We start from the raw sequence: 22,634 nt of genomic DNA, 5'->3' as shown, positions 1-22,634 counted from the left end.
AAATGCATGGTTGCCTGGGCCTGGGGGTGGGAACATGCATAAGGAAACTTTTTAGGGTGATGGAAATTTTCTAAAACAAAATTGTGGTGGTATATGCACAACTCTAGAAATTTACCAAAAATTCTTGAATTGTAAATTTACAATGTGTGAATTTTATGATAGGTAAATTATAGCCCAATAGAGCTGTAAATAAGTCAATAATGGAATCCTTGTGAAAAACTGAAAATGTAGAAGTAAAGCAGGCCCACAATAAAGAACATCAGCAATAGATTTGGAACCTTTCAAAAGCATCTTCCAGAAAATATCATTTGGGAATACCCACAGTTCACTCACACAATAACCAGAAATATGTAAATAGGAAAAAAAAAAAGAAAGCATTCATTCATTTAAAAGTCATTCCAAATACTCACCATGACCAAAAAAGTGACAGGATAAGAACATTGAGCAGCTACAATAATTTTCTTCTCATATATCACATTTCTTTCACACCATTGAAATGATTACAGAACTGACAATGGGTAATGCACTTTGTTAGAACAGAGAATAAAAATATGGGAATCCTTTCTGTCTGTTATATAGTTTTATTTTGTTCTGGCTGTGGAGGTTTAATTTCTGTTTTGTTAATATGTTTCTAAATTCTCTTTCCCATGTACAGTTTGCCACACTATCTGCTGAGAAAGCAAAAAAATAACACATGAATTGAGTAAATTACTCTTTATTTTACCAATGTATTATAATATGCCAAAATATTAGAACTGGGAATTCCCAAAATCACAAGTCCATTGTCTTTACTGAAGAGACTGTTTCTCTCCATTCATGCACAAAACTACAACAAAACATTGATTTACTTTCAGAAGAAATCAACTGGAGATTATTAATGAGCCTCAGCTGAACTCACTTTATACATGGCACAAACAAACGGACATTTCTCTTTTAGGAAAATTATGAACACATACACCCTAATGCAGTCATTAAATCACTGATTTTAATGGTAAGATTGAAATGTGAGCAAGTAAAAGAAATTTTAAAGGAATGGGTCATTTCTATAGTCCTATTAATATTCCAGAACTGGTTTTCTGCCAAGGCAATGACTGTCCTAAGGAGAAGAAAATCTACCAAAGAAGAGGATGATATTGGACTTATTGTGCTTGATGAAGAACAAGAAGGGATGATTGCAGTGAAAATTTTCATAACTTGGTAGTGATTGGGCCGTAAGGCCCACGCCGGTGGCAGCTGCAGCCTCAGTCCCTTCCTCCGTTACCATCACAAAAGCCCTGTGCAGAAACTTCTGGACACTCAACCCAGAACCAGAGGACATGCCAGAGAAGTCAGCTTTCTGCTCGCTGAAGGCATCCTCCACCCCCATGGCTGCCAGGATTGGCTCTAGGTCGTAACCATCCTCTACTTCAAACCGGGGCAAGTGCAGGTTGACATTCCTTTCTTCCATATGCCCTGGGCTAGTCCACTCTGCTAATTTCTCGGGAGTTACTTTATCTACAATCTATTAAGAAAAAATAAGGAGGAAAGAATGGGATGATTATCAACACAAGTTAAAACAGTGTGACATTGATTTGTATCTGTCAGAAATTGTTAATTGTAGTAACAAATTAAAATTTAGTGATACCAGCAACAAATACAGGTAGAAATTTCATTTCACTAGCCTGCTGTCTTTATATAACAGACATTTGTCTTACAGCTCTCTATTTAAATTGTGTATATGTGAAAACTCAATAGTATTAAATGAATTTTTAAGGATGAAAAAACAAGTCATTTCTCATTCTATCCAATGCATATTATTAGTTTTTACTATTCCCCTCCAGTCTTTTATGCATATATATTAAGCAATAATGTTTTAATTATGTTATAATTAAAATAATTTATATTATATTATATAGCATTATTATAATATATAAATACATATATAGTTGCAATCAGAGTGAATATCCATTTTACTTGCTATAATGAAACTTTTTCATATTCTTGCATCTCCCTCCAAAATGACAGGTAATATTTTCATCAAGTTGATAAATTTAACCCAACATTCATCCATTCATTCACTTACAATTATCTAGTATGTATCAATCATATGATAGATACTATGGATACAAAAATAATTATTATTATAAATTTCAAACTAGATATCCTAATGTATTTTCACCTGTAAATTCTCACCTGACTCAGAAAGGCAGTATTTTTCTTTTGAACTATTTCCCGAGGGTTATTCCCACACCTGGCGATTTTGGGTTGCTGTATGAATATTCTTAAAGCCTTCATATATATTGCCATTTTGCTGCCTCAAATATTTCCAACATATAATACTACTAGAGATGTTTCACAGCAACAGAACAGTATCCAGTATTGTAATTATAAAGCATCTATCATTTATTGAGTGAGTTCCATGTCCTAGCCCCATTCTAGGAGATACATTTTCTAATCATTACAATGCTACACAGGAGGAACTATGAAGCCCATTTAATGGGAAAATATTGAGGTTCAAGGAGTTAAGAAGTTTCAAAAAACAGAAAGCTATTAAACAGAGGAATAGGGATTTGAAAGGAAGTCTTCCTTATTTCAAAAATACAGGACACTAGCCACATCAATTTTTTAACTGCAAAGTAGGTGGGACTAAATTGAGAGGTTCAAGGTTAAGGATTCTATAGACTTTGGGTGATTAGTATGTGTCATTGTAGGTTAATACTTGGTTTCAAAAAAAATGTGCCTTTCCAGTAAGTGATGTTGATTAGGGAGAGGTCATGCCTGTGTGGAGACCACAAGTTTGTGGGAAATCTCTGTGCCTTCCTGTCACTTATGCCTGTAAACCTAAAACTGCTCTAAAAAAATTAAGTCTTTATAAAGAATTATTGGTCAAAAAGAAATTATGAGGGTCCAAGAGCCTACCGAATAGTACACAAATTTTGCTGTATATGTGCTTATGTGATTTTCTGGGAAAGAACGTCTGTAGAGATCAACTATTTCCCAGAATAAGGGATGGTCTTTAGAACTTCCATATGATTTTACATGCTCCTTTTAGCACATCCCCAAATATTTTAGTATTGGTTGTTTTCAGTACACCTGATACTATTTAATGCTCCTCTTTTGACATCCATCTGTAGCTGTTGCACGGAGTTGGAAATATTTCTGCTTGGCACTGCTAGACACTGGATCCCAATGGAAGCACTGTTTCCAGACTCACCCAGAGCAAACCTTGAGATACAAAGCCTCAAGAAAGGAAAGCACGACTGGGGAGATGCAGGGTTTTACCTTCTCCAGACCATCTATTTCATTGGGCAGCAACACGAACATGCTTAGGTCATGGTTTTTATATGGAATCCCCAGGATTTGGGCTTGCAAGTCCTCCGGGGAAGTGAAGCTGAAGGAATGGCGTTGAGTCATCATCAGCACAGGCTTACTTGTGCTCTGCAACAAATTCACATAACATGCAATGTCCAAGAGGCGAAAGACGACCTAGTTAGCTCACCAAAATGATTAGCTTGGCTGAAAACAATGCTGAAGATCACAGCCTCAAAACCATCACTTGCTATTCACCATGTACATCCACTCAAATAGTACTTGAGATTTTACATTCCATGGGGAAGCACATCACATAAGTAAATGAGGAACCATACCTTATTCAGCCAAAATTTTTCCTCCTTGGTGTTTTCTTTCTTAAACTCCCTGTCCCACTGCCCTTTGAAATAAACTATGTTCACCAGCACCAGCTTGGTGGAACTGCTTAGGGAACCATCTGGAAGCAAGTCCTTGATTTTTCCTGAAAACAAACAACAGCACAATTGGTCCATTTTCAAAATTACACACTTGTAATTTTGCTATACCCGGCAGGTATGAGGCAGATGGAATGTGACTGATCATCAGAAACCCGGCTAGGTCACCACCAGAAGGCTTTGCCTTGCTGGCTGTCCAGGGAGGTTCTCACTTTACCCATCACCTATTTATCCCACTAGATAAACAGAGGTGTGATGGGTGAGAGTTCAGATTGCCTCTGTGTGCATCCAGTTCTGCCTCTTGTCAGCTAGGGAAGCTCTCTGTGCTTCAGTTTCTACATCTGTAAAACAGGAATAAAACCTGCCTCATAGGGTTGTTGAAAGAAGTAAATGATTAAATATGTATAAAGCATGCAGAACACTCTCTGGCTAAGAATGAGCCCTCAGGAAGTGTTAGCTGTGATTATTTTTACCTATCTAATATAGTTACCACCCAAGATTTAGAGATTTCTTATTTTATTGAAACAGGAGTTGATGTTTTTGTCTCTGGGTTTAGCCCATCCACACTAAATCCTGAAAATTATTGCCTTCAACAAATTCTTTGATAGCACCTCTTTATTCCTGCTTTTTAAATTTTTATTTCCTTTGGACTAAGTATGAAGAAAAAAATACATTCTGAAATAATAGGCATCTCCCTAATAACTGGAATAAAAAAATGTATTCTGAAATTCTAACGCTAAAGTACCAGCTCTTGGTCCCCAAAGCGCAGTTCCACGTTAACACTCCTTTCTGGATGCCCTGTGTGTTTGGCTCACACTAGGGCCTGGGCGGGGAGGATGAAGAGAGGGCTTCGTCAAGTTCTCTGCCATGGACAGGGCTGAAAGTTGTTCTCATCCCCAAAGGATGCTCAAGTGGAGATGAGGCTCAGGTAGCACCTAGTATGTAGCACAGACAGGTCTTGATGGAAGAGCTTAAAGTTTCTCACTTGATAAAGAGAAAGGAAACCTTCTCTGACATATCCCTTAGGGACCCAGGCTCAGAAAGAAAGGCTCTGATACAAAGGAAAAGTGGGAACCGAGGGACAGACACCAGCTCACTTTCAGGAGCCGCAAAGATGTGATCAGCCAACATGTACAAAAAACTCTCCACTAAGCGTTTCCATGAAGTTCACTTCCTGTGGGCCCCTTCCTGCTTCGCCTTGGCTCTTTCCACATTTGCTGAGACCAGGCCACTCTCCGAAGTGCCTTTTCCCATGCTTCATGCCCAGCCCTGCCTTTCTAACCCACCTCAAATCTTTCCAAAGTTTGTGCACCTTGCCACCCCACACAGTGTTAAGAACAGGGCCCCTCTCAGAGCAGGTACTAAAAAAGTGCTTTTATGGTGAACAACCCATTCATACTGTACCATCCACTTGGCTTTCAACCCAGGAATTGATCTTCTCTCGACTTTCATCTGCTTCGTTTACAAAATCAACAGGTTCCAGAGCAGCATGATAATATTTTTTAACGTAATCTAAGTATTTCTTTAGGAGAAACAGAGAAGGAATAGAAAGAGGTTAAAAATTCCATATGGCCCTTGCTAAAGTCTTTAAATGGACTTATCAAGAGGTACAGCAAGATGACCATTACAGCAGGGATTTTTCAGGCCCGACCAAATCACTTCGAGCACTTACATACATATTTTTATACACATGCAATAAGGTTAAAGGCAAAAAATCATATTTAGATGATTAGGATTAAGAAGAAGCTCCCAAAGGGCCCAGGTGTCTAGAGAAGAAGCAGGGAGAGCAGGCCCAGTGATGTGGGCTGAGCCAGGCAGTCAATCAGGCCACATGCTTCTAGAGCCCATAACCCTTCCCGGGCCATTTAGGCATCATGACTGTCACTTACAGATGTGGTGGACGCCACAGAACTTACTTGAAGGAAGAGGTATGTCTTTTCTCCAAATAGTCTGTTGGCTATTTTCAGCTCATAATCACTAGTTGGTCTGTTTATCTCACTCAGAAACTCTTGGAATTGGTGGTGTATCTCTTCTGTCCCCTCAGTCTTCAAAATCAAAACAAAAGCTCAGTGAGTTACCTTGGCAAAAGCAAGCCTGGATTCTTGCTCAGGAGGATGTGACTCCTGGGTCTCTCCCTCAGGGGTGGCCCCTGAACGTGGTGTAGCCCCTGGACAATCTCAGCTATGCAAAGAAGCCTGCTCCTTGGGCTCAACAACCAGATCTTACTTTTTAGGCTCAGGTTGAATTTTTTATCTCAAATGTAACTGTCCACTGAACGTTCCCTGTTTGCTTTTGGCTTCCCACAAGACTCTAAGCGCCTGTGTACTCCCCTTGGTTGATTCTTATCCACTCTAAAATTTGGCAACTTCTGTTCCAGACAGTGGATAAGAAAGTGACTCCAGATGGTATGAGTGGCCATTTGTCAGAGCTATATGTTGAGCTGGAGTGTGATCTATCCCTGCCTCTGGGGGAAAAAACAAACTTATCTGGACATTTTTTGTACAATCTCTCAGTTTTCTGATTGGGAGCTAAGGAGTGAGGAACATCTTGCTGCTGCCCCTGAGCAGTACCTGCCTACTTCCATTCACACTGGATGCAAAGAGAGGTATATTAGTTTTGAACTGAAAAGCATAGTAGAGAACAGAAAGGCCTTCTTCCTCTAAAACATGAAGCCCATGAGTTTTTGTCTGTTCATTTACTGTCTTTACTTACCCAATGTCTAAGATAGTATCGGACACATAAAAGACACTGTTAAATTTTGTGAATAACTAATGAAAATTTGAACACATTCAAATCGAATATGTAAACCTGAGGTCAAATATGACTGTTGGCTCCCTCCTTGTTACTATGAGTCTTTTAAATGGATAGTGTTCATTTTATGGAGCTCAGGTTGACTGGGATATAATGTGACCAGACCAAGATATTGAAGCCTTCAAGTAATAATGGGTTGATAAAAAGAGAAGGACACAGTAGAAATATTTCTCTAGTGGGCAGATTGTGACTGAGTTAACCCGAAAATGGGGGAAGGGAGGAAATGCCGACTGTCAAATAGGCTTGGGGTTTGAGTGTATTCCACCCCTGTGACCTAGGAAACCCCAAACTAAGAAATTAACTTAAAGCGGCCCTGGACTGACAACATTCCGGGAACTTATTCAAGACAAAAATGTAATATATATATATATATATATATATATATATATATATATATATATATATATTATATTAGCTTATACTCCAAAATTACAAATCAGAGGAAATAACTCCTATATCAAGAATCTGAAGGAAAAAGAACATAACAGCTAATTAGACCCTCAAGGACTTTAGGCAATTTTGGATAATTGGCATTATCAGATATCACATTAAAAGGCAATATATTTAGAATGTTAACCAAAAAAGATACTGAAAATATGATCAGGGAAAAGAGACTGTCAACAATTTTCAGGTTGGTTTTATAAGCAACTCCAACTTCTATACATGAATATTCAATGAACATTGATATTAAAAGCTCAATAGACAAGTTAAAGAATATATGTACTGCTAAGGTAGTGAACTAGACTCTTCTGAATAATTTTCTCAGAATGTAACACAAGGTCAAAAAATGAAAAATATGTATGATAAAGAAATCTAGAAGACAGAATAAGAATACTAACATCCTTCCAAAAGGCAAGAAAAAAGAGAAAGAAGAAAATGCATTATCCAAAAAAATTAAGTGGCTGAGAATTTTCCAGCTACCATATTTGATAGCTCAGGAATAGAGAGACTCTTCTCCAGGTAAGAACCTCAAAGAAGTGGATAAAATACAACCTACCAGGGCTGAACAAGGAAGAAATAAAAATATCTGAATAGATGTAACTAATAAGAAGAGTGGACAACTAAAGAGCTCCCCCAAACTGTTAAAACTAATAAACTCGGCAAATTTGCTGAGTACAAAATCTATATGAAAAAACCAATTGCATCTCTACACATTAATAATGGCCATTGCAAGGCCTGGGGGATTTCAGGTCTCACTCTTCCTGTGCGGCTGGGCGACCTGGGCCTGTATATGTTGCTGGGAGGAAAAGGTAGTGGTGTGATCCCTTTTGCAGGCAGTTTGGTGATATTTAATAAAGTTGAACATCCATACACCCTACCTTCCGGAAATAAACTGAAGAATAGTGCTGTCTCACAGAAATATAATATGAGCCGCATATATAACCTTAAATCTTCTAGTAACTACATTCTTAAAAGCAAAAAGAAACAGATGCAATTAAGTTTAATTTTATCTTTTATCAAACCAAATCAAGAATGTCATTATTTTAACATGTAACTATAATAAATAAGTATATATTGATATAGAAGTACTATATAGTATGTCAATAAAAATAATACATAAAAATTACATAATTATAATAAATATAAATATTATATGTACATAACACAAAAAAATACATAAAAGATGTAAGGTTTTTTGACATCTGTGTCATAATAAAAAACTTACTTTTGACCGCTTCCCCTAGTTCCTGACGCAGAGCTCCTAAATCCCTTGGAATATCCCAGATTATAGAAGCGTCTTTTGTTCTAATGAAACAACTCTTGGTGGACTCCTGAAAAGCTTTAAACTAGGGACTAGTCACCATAAAGACCAAACCATAATGAGAACCAGCAGGAAGAAGAGGGGCTGGAAATTGAGTTAATAATCGATCATGCCTGTGTGATGAGGCTTCCACAAAAATCCCCAAACTACAGTCTGGAGAGCCTCCGTGTTGGTGAGCACTTCCATGTGCGGGAGGGTGGCCCACCCTGCTCTTGGGACTATTTGAGACCTCACCCTATGTACCTCTTCATCTGGCTCTACTTTTGTGTACTTTATAAAAAAAACAATAAACATAAGCGTCTCCCGTGTGCTGTGAGCAGTTGTGGCAAATCCCTGAACTTGAGGAGGGAGTCACGGAATCCTCAGCATGGTGTCTGAAACTGGGCCATCCTGCGGGACTGAGCCCTTCTTATGGGGACCGCCCTGACTCCAAGGAGTTAATGTCAGAATTGTTTAAGGTGCAGAGAAAATGCACACATTAGGTATCAGAAGTGTGGTGAATAGAACAATGATTTTCCTTTGACATTCTTTTCTCCTATTAAGATCTTGAAATCCAGTGTATATTTGACACTTAGAACACATCTCAGTTTGAACTCAGTAGCCACTTGGTTGGCTACTATATTTGACAGCTCAGGACTAGAGAGACTCTCACCCAGGTCAACTACAAGGCTTATATAAGGAGGGTCATTGGTTATTGTCATAAGAAGAAAGGAAGGGAGAAAGGAAGGAATGCAATATAGTAATAACATTTCCTACTGCTACCACAACTGGGAAAGTCACCAGTGTGTCTCAGGCACTCTACTGGACACTTTGCAGAGGCTCAGAGGTGAATGACTTCCCCAATGTAACACAGCTGTTAAGTGACTGAGCCAGGTTTGGAACCCAAATCGGTTTAACTCCAAAACTCCTCCACTCTGCCATAGGCACTTCCATCCAAGTGATCACTGTGATTGAAAGTTAAGGTCTCTTTCTAACTTTAAGGGTTTATTACTGCTGTGTGATCCTAGCAACATTATTTGGCTGCAGTGATCATTATTGCTTAAAAACAAGCAGGAAGTATTTCCCCTTCTCCCAATTTCCTCGGTGAGCCCACATCTACAAAGCAACCACACCGGTGGTGTTAGACATGCTCCCCACCTCTTTCTCTTCATCCTCGATCCTTGAGCTTCCTGTGTTTTTTCCAAAGCAAAGCACCTGAAAGGGACAGAAAATATTAGCTGCAGTGGTTAGAGCTGTGAACACCTCCCACAGAATCAGGGGGGGGAAATGGAGGCCTGTTGAAGAAGCCTTGATAGTCTATATATCTCTCCTTGCAAAATCAAGCCAAAGTGTGGTTTTCTTCAGACGAGCCTACGTGGATGTATCCATTCACGTAGTCACCTTTGATGGGCCATTTGTACCTTAGGAGGGACTGTGCAACATCTTCCAGTATGCTTTGGTCTTCAGGCTCCATCTTTAATTAGGAGGTTGATGGCTTTGGATAGAGGCACTCACCCTGCCCCTGCTCAAAGGAATTTCAAGCACCAGGGATCAGATGGCACAGTAGCATTTGGAGACTGAAAAGAACTTTCCTGATACACGTGAAATTGCTCTGTGTTTTCATATGCCTTCTCTGTTTCCTGGCCCACAGGTCTACAGGAGTACATTTTTGGGCTGGAGACGAATCTGTGCCTGCAAAGCAGCGGAATCCCGCCCTACCTTCCGAAACTGGGCCGCCGTGGCTCCTCTGCTTCCCAGGAGGAGCATGCCGATGGCAGCTGTGATGCCCGCAGGGGAAAAGAAGATGTTGCCATCTTTTATTTTATCCAGCTCTTTGAAAAGATCAAACCCAAACTGAATGTTTGTTGCACTGAGCGAATCCATGGCGATTCTTGCAAGATCTAGAACAGCAACAGCAATCAAAACTGAACCAGCATTTTTCTCGTATTTGAGTTGCTTTATTCAGAGAAACCCATCCTGCTTCTCCTCCTCTTCCTGCATTGATCCAGGGAATGGGAATGCTCGCCCTCTTTGTGAAAGGTCCCTGCTGCCTGCTTCTCACCGTTTCTCTCAACCTTCTCTGGACAGGAGATGTGAATCCGTCTAGCATCACCCAGTGGTTCTCATTTCCCCAGGGAGCAGAGTTAAAACCTCAAATGGTTTTATTCTCCCTGTTGTCTGTCAGAACCTGTCTGCGTCTTCCTGCCAGCTGCCTCCTCCCTGTGGGAAGCTCCGCCAGGCAGGCCCAGCCCTGGCCCTCTGATGCCCACTTATCCAGCTGCCACTGGGGACTAGGCAAGGGGCAGGCTAGGAATCCCCGCTGGCCTCAGGCACACAAGCAGCGGCAGTCTCCCATCCAGCCTTAGCAACAATAAAGCCAACAGTGTATTCTCTGAAACTTCCTATTTCTCAATTGATTCAAATACGGTGCAGAGAGTGATAGGGTAGATTAATTTTCTTAAACCCCAGTTAAAGTCCAGCTAGGCTGAACTTTCCCTAAAGTACAATGATATCGCTCTGGCCGTGGATTAATCAGTGAAGGTGAAAGGGTTTATTTTTCCTACTTTCCTATATTGTTTCCAACTTGTACAACGAGTCATATTACTTTTGTTATCTCACCAAAAATTTTATTTTTAAAGAGCCATTAATATTTATTAACTATAAACAAATAGAATACAGTTTGTATTTACTCCATCTCCAGCTATGGTTATAACTAATTGATAAAGGCTTTAAGAAAAATCCTAAAACAAGAAAGAGATTAATGAAGAATAAGATTTTTTGAACGCCTACATACTTAGGGGGTTTGTTGTGAGAAGCCCATCTGCTGTTAAAACTTCCATTTCAACCCAGGGTCTCCTTGCAGGTTAACTCGGAAATAAATTGAATTAACTTACTTCAAACAAGACGGAGAAGTTGCATTGTCTTATAGGCACTGAATTAAATAAAACCACCACAAGGAAAGTTTTGCACCATTAAAGTATTTCTTTCGAATCCACAAACATCCGTGTTCTCAAAATACAGGAGTCTTAAGTCGGAGTTGAAGGAAGAACTTACCTGGCTTTTGGAGAAATAGGGTGGCTGGGCAAGGAACCAGGAAGGTGTAAAATGAGTTGTTGAGATCTTTCATTTATAGCTCTCTCCGCCTCTCCCTAGTCATTAACATTTGCATTTCCAGTGAAACAGCCTTTGGTTTCTCAATGATTCTTTGCCTAATAAAATTCACCAGCAAGGTTTCTGACAAAACTGAGGACAGAGTTTCCAATTTCTTTCATTCATGGTCATGAAGTTACACACTTGACATTGTCAGCTATCATGTTGGGAACTGTAGCTCAAAGACTATGCACTTCAGACATAGAGACACTGAATTTCTATCTTCTCCAAAATCCCTTAGAAATTCTTCTGGGGGCCCAAGCATAAAGCAATCTAAATTAACAAGATGACAAAATAACCAGGAGCTTGACCCAGGACCAAAAGACAGCACTAGGATGGCCAAGTTAAACTAATCATGACCCAATAAGGGACACCATGAGAGGGCCTTCATCCCGAATAGTATCAAGGATCTTCTGGAAAGAATTGTCTAGAGCCCTGGTTTTCCACCTTGGGTATATATTAAAATCTCCTGTGAATCTTAAAAATTCACCAGAAACAAAGCCCTACCAGAAACAACCAAATCAGCTTCTCTGGGATGGGAACTAAGCATCAGAATTTTTATGACCCCAGGGGATTGTGATGTGCAGCCCTGGCTTCATCATTAATAGCCTGATGAAGATCTGATTTACTGCATACTTCTCTTACAACAGATGTCCAACATATGTCCTGACAAGCCCGGTCTCTGTAGTAAAGTTAACTTTGAGGCTGCATTATTCTAGGTTGCCAAATGCAAAAAAGAAAATGAAAGATAACCATCCTGTAGAAAACAACAAGAAAAAGTGAGAAAAGTTGGGGCAGGCAGCTAAACACACACACACACACACACACACCACTCTGGTTCTCAAGTATTCTGTCTGTTAATTATGCAATCTCTCATTTTAATTCACTCAATAAACATTTGTTGAGAGTCTATTATGTCCCAGACACTGGATTAAGTGCCAATAATTCATAAACATCCAACAAGCTCACTGATTTCAGGAAAACAACACTATTTTTAAAAATTCAGTAGGAAATTCTACCTCCAAATTTCAGACTTCTTGCCAAGCCTGGGGTATCCCTACTGGCTCTACTAGTTCATTAAAAGAAACAGGGTTTTTGTTATTCAAAGCTTTAGTCTTATAGTGTGAAGATTAGTCAGCACTACAACAAATCCTAGAAGGACACCTTAGTTCTTCTCTCTCACCCCTGTGTCCACCTGAGGAAGAAGCTCAGTGATACACTTCTAAGGGCATTGGAAACAGAGGTGCTCATCTTAATACTCAGAATTGGCAGGAAAATGTTTTTATTCCAGCTCTTTTTTTAAAAAGTCTTTTTATTCCAGGTCTTTAAATAACAAACCTAAAGCAGTACTTGATAACCTTACTTTGTAATTGTCACTGAGAAATATGCAAATTGAGTAAGGTTCAGAAAGAATTAGCATTTAGTTATGCAGTTAACCCTGGATGCTAATGAAACAAAAATGTTAGTTTCTTTAAAATGGTATGAAATTTTTCTGAGGTGTGTGACTCCAGGGGGAAGGGGGTTACCTGTGCAGGGCAACATTCCTGTAAATCCAGTGAGACTGAAGGAAAACAAAGGTGAGAAGATAGGGAAAGTGTTTTTATTTCTCCCAGCTCAGCCCCTCTTCCTCTCCCACACACTCCCCTCTCTCAGCCAGCGCTCCCTGCTCCTCTCACTTGGCTCCACTCCCCAGACTCCATCCCTCCAGCTGCAGCATGCACCCCCTTCTGCCCACTTCTTCCAGGAAGAACTCCGTGGGTAGGTCCCAGGGGACTGACCTGCACCTGACCAATTACACACCAGGAATGGAGGGGAGGAAAGAATGGGTTCTTCCTCTCCACCCCTGAACTGGCATAAACATCACATTGATATGCAAACAGACCCTTACGTGCATATACTATCAAGGCCAAGCAGAATTCTGGTTGAAAACTTCCATTTACCCAACAGTTGGTAATAATGCTCTATATTTGAATATCCCTATTAGTTTATACCTTCTAATTTCTTTGTCTGGGACCCTGGATTCCCTGTTTTATTGCCCAGCTATTTCCATAAGCTCTCTGCTTTTTCCTAAAGCATTTTCTCTACCACCCTGCTGTCACCAAGGAGCGTGGCTTTCCCTGAAGACCACCACATTCCACATAGTCTTTACTGGGGACAACCACTCACATCTTGGGGTCAGGAACCAAGGTCCCCAATCCTATCCTCTCTTCACTCTTGCTTCTTCCAAGCTTTTCTTCCTCCAGTCACCTTCAATATTCCCTTTGGAGATTCACCCTGTCTCTGTGCACTCTACCCCAACCATAGGTCCCCCTAGGGCTGGAAACATGGCTATCCGGACATCCTAACCTATGCCAGCCCCACGGACATCACAGTTCATGCTGTCAGCATCTCTCATTTCCCAGGAGCTGCCTTGCCTCTCCTCTCAGAGCCCCAACGCCCAGTTATGCTTTGGGTGATGTCATCACTGGGAACTGCTAATGCTGTCAATCACTAGACACCGAAATCCTCTGGCTGCAGATGTTCATCCGTGTTCTAATTTTCAAACCTAATTTTCAATGTCATCACATGCTCCCTATTTTTCTATTTTATCAGTGCCTTCCTCCCAGTATCAAAACTGTCCCAAAGGTAGAAAATATATTGATGATTTGAAACCATAAAAATGGCTCCTATGTCTAGGTCAGGATGGGAAATAATTAAACCCTGGACCAGAGCACTAATGGGTTCCATATCCCATCCTGTTTGGGCACAACCTCTGCATGTCTGTTACTGATGCTCTTCTCCCAGCCTGTAATGTTGTAGTGGATCTGCTGGGATTCCCTTGACCAGTCAGCGCCACCACCATTCAGTTGCTGTTTTGGTTGATAATTCACAGCTAGAGGGGACCACCAGCCTAAGAAGCTACACAACACCCCACCTCCAGCTATGGCATGTCTCGGGTGTGACCCTTAGGCAAAAGGGTATAGAAGAACAGGACAGACCCCTTGCCTCAAAATAGGACTAATCTTGTGGTGCAATTTGTCCTGCAGAGCTTTGCCCAGGGGATCAAATTGAAGATAATCTCTAGATGAGAACACATGACTGATTCCCATGTTTCTCTTACTCTATCCTTCTTTGCTCAAACACTCTCCTCTCCTCTTCCTAAAAATTACCTGAACAAGAATCACTATCTTCTTCTCTGCTTCTAGACTGCTGACCTAAAACAAATGCATCTTAAGATCTAGCCCAAGCCCTCTCATTATTTTCACTTCCTTGGCAGTTCTTACATATATTCTTCTTTAGATAAATTTTTGAATCAGTGTGTCAAGGCTATAAAAAAATCCCCTTGGGATTTAGATTGGGACATTTTAGAACTGATATATTAATGTGGGGGAAATTGTCATCTTTCCATACTAGCAAGAAAAATGCTTATCTTATGTGTCCTTCGATAGAATTTACAGACAAAACTGGAGAAAAAGAGAAACAGACAATCAATTATTTCTTTGTTATCAAAAACAAAACAAGCATGCCCTGTCACTGCTGCCATTCAAAACTGAACCAGAAGGGAAAACAATAAAACAGAAAAAGAATTGAACTAGAGATCTTAGCAAGTACAGGAAGGTAATAGATTAATTAATTAGTTAATTAAAAGTTTCAAAACTCAATATGAAAAAAATAAAATTATCATTTACAAAGGAATTGACACATACATATAAGAATTTAAAAGTGAGTTTAGCAAAGTGCTGAATGCATGGTCAATATGAAAAAATCAAATATTTTTATGCATTAGCAACATACAGTTAGAATAAGAAATGGTTTTAAATATGTGATTTTTTAAAGTACCAAAATCCATGACATACTGAGTAAAAATGAAAGATGTGTAAGCCTCTCTACACAGAAAAAGATCAAAGATAATAAAAGGAAATTAAGAAGACCTAAATAAACAGAGGGTTGTATTTTATTTATTGTTAGAAGACTCAATATAATAAAGATGTCAGTTCTCTCCAAATTAATCACTGCAATCCCAATTGAAATCCCAATTTTAATTTTGTTTTTCAAAAAATGAACCAATTGATACAGAGGGCCAAGACTAGCAAAAACACTCTGAAGAAGGAAAAGAGACCTGTTCCATCAGATAGAGAGACTTATCATTAAATAATTAAGTGCAGTTTGGGCAAAATATAGGAGGGAATAAAGACCCAGATAAATATCTCTGCATATGTGCACATTAGATTATTTTTAAAATAAATCTGTCAAGCACTGGGGAAAGAGTGGTGTTTTCAATAAATTAGGCTGAAGCAATTGGACAACCATATGGGGATACTACTGCTTTATACCATATACGAAAAAAATTATAAATGAATTGCAGAGCTAAATGAAATGCAATGAAAACATTAACATTAATAGTAAAGATTAATTAACTGCACTACATAAAAGTTAAAAGTTTTCATTAATCAAAAGACATTATTAAAGTCTACATACCCTATGACTAGCAATTCCATCACAGGTATACACCCAATAGAAATATGTGCTCATGGGCACCAAGAGACATGTATAACAGAAGAAACATAAATAAATGGTGATGTATTTACACAATGAAATGCTGATGACAAATAGCAGTAACAATGAATGAACAAAAGCTGCAGGTAACAACAGGAATGAGTTTCACAAAGAGTATTGAGCAAAAAAAGCCAAATGCAAAATAGTAATACTGTATGGTTCCATTTATATAAAGTTCAGAAGCAGGCAAAATTATAGTGCTACAAGTCAGCATAATGGTTATAATTTTTAAGAGGATGAAGAAAGTAATAATTGGAAAGGGACACAAGGGGGCTTTGGGATGATGATAACGTTATATTTTTCTACCTGGGTGATGATAGCATCAATATTCACTTTTTGATAATTCATTGAGCTTATGTTTATTTTTAATGTTTCTGTATATGTGTTATTCCTCACACAGAAAAACATTTTTTTTGATTTATTCATATTTTACAGTATTGATACTGTTGTAAATAGTGTCTTTGGTTTTTCTAGTCACTTGTTTAGTCAATAAATATTATTTGAGCATCTTCTGTGTGTCAGACACTGGTTTTGGTACCAAGGTAGGGCAATGAATGAGGCTTAAAAGATCCCTCTCTCATTAAATTCATATTCTACCAGGGAGAGGCATAGTATAAATAAACAAATAACAAGAAAGATCAATAAAAACTAAGTGCTACAAGTTAAATAAAACATTGAACTTGCAAGTAGTTATAACTGATGTATAAGAATGTTTGGTTTTGGTTTTTTGTGGGGTTTTTTTGGATATCTAGCTAACTATACTGAAAAACTGTATTTAGTAAGTTGCCAGCTAACTCTTGGATTTCCAGAAAGGTGATCATAAAATCTCTGAATAAAGGCTTGTCTCTCCTTACGAGTATTTATTCTCCTGAGAACTGTTCCTCATTACAGTGGAAGCCACCTAATTTTAAGTATCTGTGCATTTAACTCAGAGCCACAAGCACAGTGGTTAAGGCACCATTTATTTTAAAAGCCACCCTTAACTTTACCAACAGAAGAGGGCAGTCCTGAACCAAGAAGCGTTACACTCCTAAAGTGACCTGTCATTTTTCGTCCAGAAATTCACGCATTTTAGTATGACCAGAAAAAGGATGCCCAACCAATATTCGAAAATGCTATAAGGACAAAATAGTGGATATCAAAACCTTTCAGTTAGTGGAAATATTCTCCAAGAAATCAACCAGGAGGCCAAAAAAAAAGTCTACAACATCACACTACCTTATGAACTAAGTATCACTTGAAAAGCAATTGTGACCCTGACAAATACTACAAATCACAATTTGAAAAACTCAGAATAGAAATCAACAACAATGCAAAGATGTGTCATGAGATCTGTCTGAATCCAGGAAATAAATTATAAAAATAGCAACATCGTCTCAGTAATAAGCCTAATAACAAGTTGCTTATAAGAGAAAGTACAATGAAGAACCAGAAGAGAAATAACAGTAGCCTAGAGAAGGAAACCAAAATAAATGAAGGAGTAAAACACCAAAGACAAAAGCATAGAAGCAGAAGTCAAGCAAAGAAGTCTAAAATATGTACAATTATAGTCTCTGAAGTTTTACAAAAATAAAACAGGGAAGTAGAAGTAATATTTAAAAGAATAATTCAAAAAGCAGTGCAAAAACAAAACAAACCCTAAATCTGTATATTGAAAGGACCTACAATGTACTTGGGAAAATTGACCCTGAATGATCAAGTCTAAGACATATTCTAGAAAAAGGATTCATCTTGAACATTTTGGGGAAGGAGAGTGAGAGGGTGGGGGTGGAATGAATCATAAAAATCAGTATAAAATAATGAAAATCAGGTTGACATCAGACTTCTTGAGAGCAACATATCAGTAAAACATATTTAAAGAAATTCAAAATCCAAATTAAAGATTTTATATCCCAACAAGTTCTCTTTCATGAACCAAGGCCATAGAGAAACAATGTTAAACAGTCAAAAATTTTGAGAATTTTGTGCGTGTTAGCCCTTCTTAAGATACCTACCAGATAGCTACCAATTATTTTTGTTCATCTAACAAAAATAATTGGGAAAGTTCAGCAAAAGACTGGTAACAAGCATGAATATATTTTACTGTAGCTCTGAGACTAAAGCAAATATGGGGGCAAAGGTGGAAAAGGAAGATGTAAATGCTGACAAAAGGATAGAAGCAGAAATCAAATAAAAGTGGAAATAACATGACTGAAAAAGTGGGAGCAGAGTATAGGAAGAAATGAGCGGGTAGTATGAGTCCATTGATTATTGCCTAAGTTACAGGTGAGCGTCAAAAGATGCTATTTAAAAATGATAGAAACTTAAGGGAAAAAAGTAGTATAACTTCATTATTTAATGATATAGTATGACAGCAATATTTAGAACAAAAATTATAAATTTTCCTAAATATCATAAGGAGAAGTTAAAAAAGGAAAAAACAGTGAAACAATAAGAAAAATGGATTCTGAAGTTCATATGGAAAAATAAACATGAATAAATATGAAAACACTGAAAAGGAAAAGCAATAAAACCTCTAGAATTAATTAAACCACTCTGATATTGGCACATGAACAAACAGACCAATAGAACAGGATAAAAAGTCCATAAACAGATCAAAGTACATAAGGAAATTGAGCACATAATTTCTGTGGCATCTCATGTTCCTGAGGGACAAATGAATGTTTTAATAAAGGGCATTGGAACAACTGGATAGCCATTTGGGAAAAGATTAAAATTGGATCCATAACTCGCCTCATATGCCAAAATAAATTCCATTTGGATCAGAGATTTAATTTTTAAAACTGAAATCATGCAGGTAATGGAAGAGAAAATGTGGGTAAATTTTTTGACAAACTGAACATAGAGAAAGCATAATTTAAGATCCAGGAGCAATAAAAGAGAATGCTGATCAATTCAGCTTATGAAAAAAAAATTTAAACTACAGTGGGTTTCCTTTTTTTGGCCAACCCTAACATGAAGGGTTAATCTTCCTAACACAGAAAGAGCACTTAACCATCAAGAAAAAAAAAATCTGCATGAATATATTCCAAAAATAAATCTACAGAGAAAAGATATTACACAAGAAAAGATATACAAAATGACTTAATATATGATAACATGCTCAAATTCACTTAAAATGGGAGAAATTCAAATTAAATCTATATAAATAAACCATATCTTACCTATTTGACAAAAATCCAAAACTCTACAACATTCTGTTGCGATGCTTGTAAGGACACAGGTACCTGCATACATAGCAAATGGGAGTACTATATTACAGCCCTTAAATATGAATTCAGCAGCAGCTAATAGGATCACATATGCAACTGGACTCAGTCCCAGCAATTCTGCTCCTAGGAATTTACCGTAAATGCAAATCTTTACAAATAAAAAACAATTTATGTCCCTTTTCTTGTTCCTACATTGGTAATGACTTTATTCTCTTTTTTTATACCTCTTATCCTTTTTTTAAAGCTCTTGTCTTTCATTTTTAAAATTCCTGCCTTTATCTTTAGTATATACACCTTATTTAGGTTTATCCTCACCAAATAGGTAAGGATTTTTGTCAAATTAGGTTCTCTTTTCAAACTTCTGGGGGAGGAAAATAATTATGTGTTTTAACTGTTTCCTGTTTTCTAAAAGATACATTAAAAGTTTTAAATTTTCCTCTGAGTAGCTTTTTCCCCCTACTTGAATTATTGCTATCTAGAAAAGATGTACTAAAGTTATTCACTATTTTTGTAGGGTTTTTTATATTTCTTCTTTTATTTCTACCACCTTATATTTTGAAATTATACTATTAGGTGATATTTTTATTCTTAATAGATGCATATTTTATCAAAGTGAAATATGTACCTTTGTTCCTACTACTGTTTTGGACTTTTTATTACATTTTTATCTGATGGTGTTACTTCTCACTTCCCTTCTGCTAATATATCCCTGCTGTCTCTTTTCCTCTACCATTATTTTAACCTTCGTATTTCTGTTGTCATCTCCTATAAATAGTCTATAAATAAATCTTTCTTTTTCTAATTCACAGTCTTTCATCTGTCCAGTTTAACTCATGCACACTTCTTGGAACCAGTCATATTTGGACTTATTGGTCATCCTGTTTTACATTTTGTATACACCAGGCTTTTGTATTTCTTTTTCTTCTTTTTCACATGTCTTGGAATTGATCAAATGTTTCTCCTTCTTTTTACTCTTAATGTTTGGGCAATTATGCATCCTACCTCAATTCTCCAACTGTTTGTCCTTAAGTTTAACATGAATATTGTACATCATTTTCTATTAATGTTTAGGTATCAATCTGTTTTCCCCACCACCCCCTGAAATATAACAAGAGATTTTATTTCTATCACTCCAATTCCCTCTTCATACCCAACTCCACCATCTTCTACTTCTCATGGTGAGATCAACTGAAACTTCATTTTTAAACTATTATTTCTAATTTAAGCATATATCATGTTTTACTCTTTTTTTTATCATAGTTGCTAATATCCCACATTTCTTTTTCCAATTCATCTCCACTTCATTAAATATTTTTAGAGTAGAACTTCTAGACATCCCTTCAGGTAAAATGTTACAGATAGTAAACTTAGAATCCTTGTTTATGTGTTTTTCTGTCACACTTGAATAACATTTAGTATGGGTACACATTTTGGTTTCATAATTTTTATCTCTCAGAACTTCAAAATATTGCTCTGCCTTTGTGTACAGCCAAAGAGAAACCTAAACTCAATCTGACTCTCATTCTATTTAATAAATTCTATTCCTTTTAGCTCACAAAGCTTTTATAATACTTTCTTTTTTCCTTGATCTTCTATAATTTTGCCACAGTGTGAAAATGTGGATTCTCCATGGGCCCTTCAGTGGGCATGACTTTCTTCAGCTCTGTACATTTTTCTTTTCTTATATCTTTGAGAGCTTCCTTCGCTCAGTTCTCTGTTCTTCAAATGCTCATTAGTGAATGTTGGAACTTCTTAAACTAATTTACAAGGCTCTTGACGTTTTTCAGTGTTTTCTATCTATTTATCTTTTTCCATGTTTTTGCAGAATTTCACACTTTAGTCCTCCAGCTGACTCTTCTCCTGTGGTCATTCTGCCTTTCAATCAATTTCTTAACTTTTTAAATTAATTGTTTATTTCCAGAAACTCTAAGTGAATGTCTTAATTCCCTAGTCTTACATTTTTTTATGTCTCTTGTTTGACCTATTAACTCTGAGATCGAATTTTTTTCCTTTCATTTAGCGTCTAGGTTATATGCTTATCTTTGTATTTGAGATTCCAAGTTAGCCTTCCGATGAATGTTGTTTTGCAGCTACCACAGCTTCCCTAGGCAGTTAAGGAGGTGGGAGGGGCTGCATGTCCTCCCAGGCAAGGGTACTGCTAGTTCACAACCCTTTTGTGGGAGCTTATCCTCCTCTTCAATGTTGACAGTCGATGGGGTTAGGGGCACTGCTATGCCTCTAAAATGGACACACTTACTGCTACACCTTGTGGCAAAGTCCTCTGTTGTTCACCATCTGGCACACACCTGTCTGGCTACTCCTACTAAAGTAAGGCACTCAAACAGCCACCACAATCCCCCTGCCTCGTCCCGCCTCTGCTTCCTGAATTCTCCACCTCCAAGCTTAAAGAACTCTGGCTCAACTCAATTCTGACTCTATTCTGCCACCCAAAACTTTATCTTGAGGCAGTTCTTGGCCCTCAATTTCACATGCACAAATAAATATAACTTGGAATGATGTATAGGGTAGTGTAGATACCACCATATTATTTCCAGCCAGCAAGCCTGTTTCAAGTCTTAGCTCAACTATTTGCTACCTGGGGACCTTAGGCAAATTACTTAATCTCTCTGTGCCTCAGTTTACTTATTAGTTAAACATGGATAATATTAACCTACCTCACAGGATGAGTGAGAAGATTAACACATATAAAGGTCTTCAATAAATACTGGTAAACAATATGTATTCAATAAATATTAGTTTCTGTTACCATATGGGTACACATTTTAGTTTCATAATTTTTATCTCTCAGAACTTCAAAATATTGCTCTGTGTCTTTGTGTACAGCCAAAGAGAAACCTTTGTGTACAGCCAAAGAGAAATTCAGAGGTTTCATGGCTATAGTCTCCTTCTGGGTATTGAAACTTACCCCACGCCTGGACCTAACATTAAAAAAAAACAGAGCTAAAGAAAGAGTCATAGCTACCAACAATTGTGAGACACAATTAGAAGTTAAAACAAGGAATTTCCTTTCTTCCTTTGGTCAATTGAAAACATTTTTGCTGAAGGCATTTCTTTACTACAAATGTCTGAGGTTCATCCAGTTTTTAATTCTTTATAAGTAAGCTATTTTCTTTTTTACCCAGATGCTAATACAATTATTTTCTCAACCTTTTAAAGGTTTTTAGTGTGTCGTTTTTTTCGCTTGGAAGTCAGTCAGTATAATCAGATTAATGTCTAAATTAAGAAAGTTTTCTTTAAAAATTATGTTCTTGATTAATGATTCATGCCACTGAACATTCTTTCTCAGAAGCATAATAACACTTGGGTTTACTTTCTGTTCTCTTTATATCTACTAATTTCCCTCTTATTATTTCCTGTACATTGTAAAGGACACACTCAAAGTCACCCTATTCATTACTAGTTAAAGTATCCAATGCATCAGTTTTGTTTCTTTCCTGCCTC

At 37.6% G+C, this 22,634-nt stretch overlaps 1 protein-coding gene across 1 annotated transcript; it reads right to left on the bottom strand.

Annotated features, from left to right (window-relative positions):
* Positions 1 to 699: 699 nt before the first annotated feature.
* On the bottom strand, positions 700 to 11,445 carry LOC108385225 (serpin B13). The gene is made up of 8 exons (XM_017642564.3): positions 11,329 to 11,445; positions 9,994 to 10,175; positions 9,433 to 9,489; positions 5,639 to 5,767; positions 5,127 to 5,244; positions 3,627 to 3,769; positions 3,262 to 3,417; positions 700 to 1,501 (listed from the first exon to the last, which is right to left on the bottom strand). Exons 1-8 carry the CDS (start codon positions 11,399 to 11,401, stop codon positions 1,097 to 1,099), a joined length of 1,263 nt encoding a protein of 420 aa, XP_017498053.3. The 5' UTR covers positions 11,402 to 11,445; the 3' UTR covers positions 700 to 1,096.
* Between the last annotated feature and the right edge of the window lie 11,189 nt (positions 11,446 to 22,634).

The sequence above is a fragment of the Manis javanica genome, chromosome 9 (genome assembly GCF_040802235.1).
Source record: "Manis javanica isolate MJ-LG chromosome 9, MJ_LKY, whole genome shotgun sequence".
NCBI lineage: Eukaryota > Metazoa > Chordata > Mammalia > Pholidota > Manidae > Manis > Manis javanica.
This window is presented reverse-complemented; position numbering and strand designations above follow the sequence as displayed.

Bases quoted from the DNA above. Each gene is read 5' to 3' on its own strand.
- LOC108385225 (XM_017642564.3), bottom strand. From the start codon at position 11,401: ATGAAAGATCTCAACAACTCATTTTACACCTTCCTGGTTCCTTGCCCA. The intron at 9,490-9,993 runs GTAGGGCGGGAT...TGTCCCTTTCAG, and splicing joins CGGCGGCCCAGTTTCGGAAG to GTGCTTTGCTTTGGAAAAAA. The intron at 1,502-3,261 runs GTAAAACCCTGC...TTTTCTTAATAG, and splicing joins AAATAGATGGTCTGGAGAAG to ATTGTAGATAAAGTAACTCC.